General features: G+C 43.6%; 1 protein-coding gene across 2 annotated transcripts; it reads right to left on the reverse strand.

The window, feature by feature from the left end:
• Positions 1–522: 522 nt before the first annotated feature.
• On the reverse strand, positions 523–5,749 carry LOC129837989 (uncharacterized). 2 transcript variants are annotated; one of them, XM_055904599.1, is made up of 7 exons: positions 4,541–5,749; positions 4,078–4,134; positions 2,345–2,491; positions 2,203–2,244; positions 1,961–2,119; positions 1,698–1,826; positions 523–1,551 (listed from the first exon to the last, which is right to left on the reverse strand). In XM_055904599.1, exons 1-7 carry the CDS (start codon positions 4,618–4,620, stop codon positions 930–932), a joined length of 1,236 nt encoding a protein of 411 aa, XP_055760574.1. In that variant the 5' UTR covers positions 4,621–5,749; the 3' UTR covers positions 523–929. The 2 variants fall into 2 exon arrangements, with proteins under 2 accessions (XP_055760574.1, XP_055760575.1); XM_055904600.1 differs by lacking the exon at positions 4,078–4,134 and having other exon boundaries at positions 4,541–5,748.
• Between the last annotated feature and the right edge of the window lie 280 nt (positions 5,750–6,029).

The following is a 6,029-nucleotide window of genomic DNA, read 5'->3' on the forward strand; positions in this document are numbered from 1 at the left end:
AAGCACATGCAAAATGATAGAGGAAAACCTGGTTCGGTCTGCTTTCAACAGACACTGGGAGACATTCACCTTTCAGCAGGACAATAACTTTAAACACAAGGCCAAATATACACTGGAGTTGCTTACCGAGACGACATTGAATGATCCCGAGTGGCCTAATTAGTTTTAACTTAAATCAGCTTGAACATCTATGGCAAGATTGAAATGGCTGTCTAGCAATGATCAACAATCAACCTAACAGAGCTTGAAGAATTTTTTAAAGAATAATGTGCAAATATTGTACAATCCACATGTGCGAAGCTCTTAGACTTACCATGAAAGTCTCACAGCTGTAATCACTGCCAAAGGTGATTCTAACATGTATTGACTCAGGGGTGTGAATACTTATATACATTTATTTAACCAGACAAGTCAGTTAAGAACAACATTTTCACTTCCTCATTATGAGGCATTGTGTGTAGATGGGTGAGAAAAATGTATTTAATACGTTTTGAATTCAGGCTGTAACAACAAAATGTGGAATAAGTCAAGGAGTATGAATACTTAAGGCACTGTGCATGGTTGTTTTTTTGGTTCATCTGTCTTTGTAAGTAGCATTGAAAGATACTGTTTGGACCACTGTTGTAAGAACAAGAACTGTAAAGTAATGTACAAAGTGCACACATTTGAAAGAGGCATATTTGTTTTTTAGCAATGTATTTAATACGTCAACTTAAACAACATGAGGAAAAGGGCTTTGAAGAAAATGTAGCAAACTTTTTAACTTCCTTTTTTTGCAAAAACACCCAGAAAGGAAATATTTCTTATTTAATGCATGTATGCCTGAATTCTACTAAAACCATATGAACTAGGAACTGAACGTGGGCTTTTTTGACCACAAACCACTAACATCTCATGCTGAGGCTCCAGACCCACATATTTGACAACATTTAAGAAAACAGACTGAACATGACTTCATCGTTCCACTTGTGAGTCTTGTGCCAGGCCCTGAAGCAGTTTCTGCCCGGTATGAGACAGAGGGCCACCTGACAGGCCTCACACTGCCAGATGGTCTTCATCCACTCTTTCTCCTGTTTACACCACACACAGGCCTTCCTGCCCTGGGTGGCCCTCTGCGACCGACAGACAGACAAGGGGTTGTTCAGCGGGACAGGGCAGCACCTCGCCCTCTTCTTCATCTTCCTCTCAGGGGGGGTGGGAACGGCCGCACCACTGCACCTGGCTCTCTTCCTGTTCTTCTTCCTCATCTTCTTCCTCTCAGGGGATGTGGAAAAGGCTTCACCACTAGATGGGGATGTGGCTACACCTGACTTCAAGGTAGGGCTTGTCGCTACCTTAGATCTCAAGGTAAATGTAGTTACACCTATCTCACAGGTAGGGGGTGTGGCTGTAGGTGGCCTACGTCTAATCTCCACTAGGTTAGGGGTCCAGGGGCTGGGAGGACATCTGGATCTCTTCACTTGCTGAGTGGCAGGTGGGCCAGGGATTATTTTCTTCTTCTTTGACTTCCTGGTGTCTGGAGGTTCAGAGAGAGGGGCTGGCTCCAACTTCCTGAAGTAGAACATGATAGAACAGACACAAATTAAACAGAAATCTTAGAACAGAAAACAATGTGGACAATAGAATCTGAAAATAAGAAATGGAGATTCAACTGACTACATAATAGTGTGACTATAATATGAGAACTAGAGAGTGACCTGGTCCTCTTCAGTCTCTTTGTGGCAGGTGGACCTGGGATCTCCATTTCCGCTGACTTCATGCTCTCTGGTGGCTCAGAGAGAAGGCCTGGGGCTGGCTCAGAGAGGCCTGGGGCTGGCTCCAACTTTCTGAGGTAGAAGTGACACAAAAGAAAATCTTAGAACAGAAAACAATATTGACAATGTGGAATTAGAAATTGGGATTCAACTAACTAATGGTGTGAATATAGTATGAAATAACTATGACTAAAGTGTAACCTGACCTGGTCCTCTTCAGTCGCTTTGTGGCAGGTGGGTTGAAGATTCCTGCCTTCTGCTGGGGCTCGCTGGTCTCTGCTGGCTCAGAGAGAGGTACTGGGTCTGGCTCAGAGAGAGGGACTGGCTCTGGCTCAGAGAGAGGGACTGGGTCTGGCTCAGACATCCTGAAGGAGGTGGTCAAATGCGCAGTCACACTCACAAATCATGAATTGTTCATTTAATTGAATCATGTAACTCTGTTACTCACAGGGTTGGGAAAAGGCACCTTCTCTTTGGGATGGTATTGGGGCTAAAACAATGGAAATGGGTTTAGATGCATGTCAGATGTGTTAATCCGATTTTTTATAACAAAAAACGAGAACTGAGCATTTAGAATGTTTGAGACTTGCCTACTGGTGTCAGTTGGGCCATCATGAAACTTCTCTGCATCCTGTGAGACAGGTGGTCTGGGGAAAGTCGTCTTCTTCTTTGACATCCTGGTCTCTGGTGGTTCTCTGGTGGAGTCAGACACAGGGACCGGAGCTGCGTCCTCTTCCCTGAGAGAGGACATGTATTACAAGAACTGAGTTAAAGGTAGACTCAGCGATATGATGTAGATACAGAAAGTAAACAGCATAGTACGTCAATTTCTACAACAACTAAGCGTTGAAGTGCAAGGCTCAACTTCTTCTGCTGTTTTGGCCCCCTGGCTACCACGCTGTAACAGTGTGAAGCAAACCTGTGCACATGTGCAGATACTGTGTGACTTTGTGTGACTGTGTGAGAGCGTGAAGCCAAGTGCTCTGCTGGTCAGCTACTGCATAGCAACCTAGCGGTGCCAAATCCCCTGGTCTGACTTAGAAAGTCTATATAAAGTATGATAGCTAGAATGGCCTAACATTTTTTTTTTAACAGCTGGTTTTGCCTCTAAAATGTGTTTACTATGATCAAGTTCGATCCCACAGTGAATTATTTAAAAATTCGATACAAAACGATATATGAAATTAAATACGGATCCATTTTGACTACTAGTCCTCACACATGACCATGTTTAAATAAATAAACAATATTTAACTAGGCAAGTCAGTAAAGAACAAATTCTTATTTACAATGACGGCCTACCCCAGACAAACCTGGACAACGCTGTGCCAATTGTGCGCCACTCTACGGGACTCCCAATCACGGCCGGTTGTGACACAGCCTGGATTCAAACCAGGGTGTCTGTAGTGACGCCTCTAGCACTGAAATGCAGTGCATTAGACCGCTGAACCAATCGGGAGCCCGACACAGACCAGACCAATGCACTGACACAGACTAATCACAGGCCGGCAGGCTACGAAGAGGCGTGCGCCCTCATGCACGTGTCTCTCATGCAGGATGAAAATGACTACATCGAACATTATCCTTTGCTGATTTTGGCCACTTTCTCGATGATCCTTAGCAATGTTGGTGCCATTCAGCCCAATGGGGCGGCAGGTAGCCTAGTGGTTAGAGTGTTGGGCCAGTAACTGAAAGGTTGCTGGATTGAATCCCTGAGTTGACAAGGTAAAAATATGTCCTTCTGCCCCTGAACAAGGCAGTTAACCCTCTGTTCCCTGGTAGGCCGTCATTGTAAATAAGAATTTGTTCATAACTGACTTGCCTAGTTAAATAAAGGTTGCATATAGGCAGGTCATGACTAGAAGGGATCCAGCTTCTGACAAATTAACATCAGATTTTACTTCGTAGCAGGTTAGGAAAAATTACAAAGCAGGTTAGGATAATTAATAGCTGGTTAGGATAATATGGTTAAAGTAAGGTTAGGAAAATGGTTAGAGTTATCTAAAATCCCAAAAGATTCAACTTTTGATGTTAATTTGACAAAAGCTGGATACCATCTTGTCTTGACCCATTCAGCAATATGGGGCGTTTCAAATTCAAATATTTCCGACTTCATGAGCCATCGGGATTTTTCCATAGGGATACGAGGATGACGTCGGTGCTATCTAATGGTTTTGATGTCTATGGGGAGGAAAGTCTTGCATCTGGCTCATCTCAATATCTGTGGTGCTGCTTGTGGCAACGTCATTTCGCTGAGTCTACCTTTTATATAGAAAACAGTACAGTACAGGCACGTGTAGCCTATTAATTCACATTTACTCACAGGTCAAGAGGTGGGAAAAGCCAAAGACACCTTTTCAGTCGTCTGGTGACTTTTGGACTAAAACAAAGTAAATAGATTTAGATACATGTGTAGAGTATACCTAAATGTGAAGGTCTTTAATCGTAACTCGTTTAGTTAAAACAGAAACTCTTTAGTGTCAAGGCATCCACTGTTTGATGAGATATCGTCAGAGGATCCAGAGCGCCTGTGTCCAAACGTCTTCTTAAATAGCAGATGTGCTTAAAACATGAATGTTGGTTGCAATTTCCTACAAACTCGGCATTTTCTAAATTCTAATTTCATACCCAACCTTTAACTGAAATGGAAGTGTTGCTCTTTTGTTTAATCAGTTCTGGGCATGCTTGGTCCGAGCCGAGTCGCATGCAAATTGGAGCTAACAGCTTTTCAATGCATAAAAAAGGATAAGCTAAACATACATGTATATGTATATTTCATAACTCACCTCTTGGATTTATTCTGGACATTATGCTTGGTCTGTCCACTGTGGTCCTCGCTTTTCATCTCCAGAAAGGACGTGGGCATTTTCAGCCCGCGCTCACAATAGTTGGGGTCTAGGTTTTCGACTGGTGCCAGCAGGAATAATATCCGATGTCCAACAACGATACAATTAATCCGCGCGCTGACTCACTGATGTTGGTAAATTAGTTCCACGGCGTTTCTAATGTTCAACATAGGCTACTATCTAAAGTTAGAAAGACTAAAATAACATTGCAGTATTCTTAACTCAATGTACTGAAATCTTTATTATGCACAGTTCAAATATAAACAACCAAGGTTAAAATATAATCTACCCATCTCTTCCAGGTGGGCCTGTGGTCATTGTGCGAGTGACTAGTGAATTTGAAAAGGTAGGAAGATCCATCCATTTTGTGTGTAAACTTACTGTACCAAAAATATGTGGTGCAAATTTGGTTACATATAAATAAAGACCCACAGCTCCTGATTTTGCCTAAAACCACCTTTCTATGTGCCTGTTCCAAAGTAGCATTTAGTTATAGTATGAAGCTACGAAAATAGCCTAGGCTACCACATTAACATTTATTCTGGCAATTTGGGTAACAGGTAGGCTATGTTGTGTGTGTTCTGCAGCGGTGAAAACATGAATTATTTTCCTATTCTCTCAATTTCCACCATGACGGTAAAAGTCTTAGAACCGTGAAACACATTATTACGTGTTTCGCGGTTCACAGTTATGATGACTACCTTGTTTTAGTGTGGATCACAACGTTGATGTAACAATGTTATGGGTAATAATGTTGCGTTCTGACCACGCCCACCCTTAATAAAGCCTAGGAATTTTCAAATGTCTCCATAGTTTGATCAGCAGACATGGAGAACAGCAAGGGGGACCAACCCCCAGAGAAAAATCTGATTGGGCCTTCACTGCCTTTCTAAGAGGCGGTATTATTTGATGGCCAGCCAGACTGCCAGAGGTATCCCTTGATGAACCGAGGGATGTTTGGAGGCCTGTCCTTCTCAACACAAAGCCAGGAACCAGGGACACCCAGGCTCATGCGCACCAACTCTGACTTCTGCAGAGAATTGAAGGGTCAACTGAAAGGCTGCTTTGATGGTCCAGCTCTGAGCAGTGACTTCCTTAATGAAGACCCTGTCTCTCTAAAAAATGTTTTTTTCAAAGAGTTAGGGGATCTAGGCCTGGAGAACTCTGGGGCAACATGTTCAACCATGGAGGAGCCTCAGCCTGCTGTGACCAACACCATGCTCCTGGAGACCAACACCCCTGAGCCTGGCTCTCCAAGCCAACCGCCAACTGTCTTCCCTGTGGACCTGGCCGCTGAGACTGCCCCTTCCCTTCAGGAGCTCTTCCAGCCACAGATGTTCCCTGAAGTGTTCGGACCAGGCTGTGGTATAAGTAGCACTGACCTGCTGCTGCCTACCAGCACACCCCCTCCTGGTTACTCACCAGCCTG

This window comes from Salvelinus fontinalis, chromosome 38 (genome assembly GCF_029448725.1).
Source record: "Salvelinus fontinalis isolate EN_2023a chromosome 38, ASM2944872v1, whole genome shotgun sequence".
Lineage (NCBI taxonomy): Eukaryota > Metazoa > Chordata > Actinopteri > Salmoniformes > Salmonidae > Salvelinus > Salvelinus fontinalis.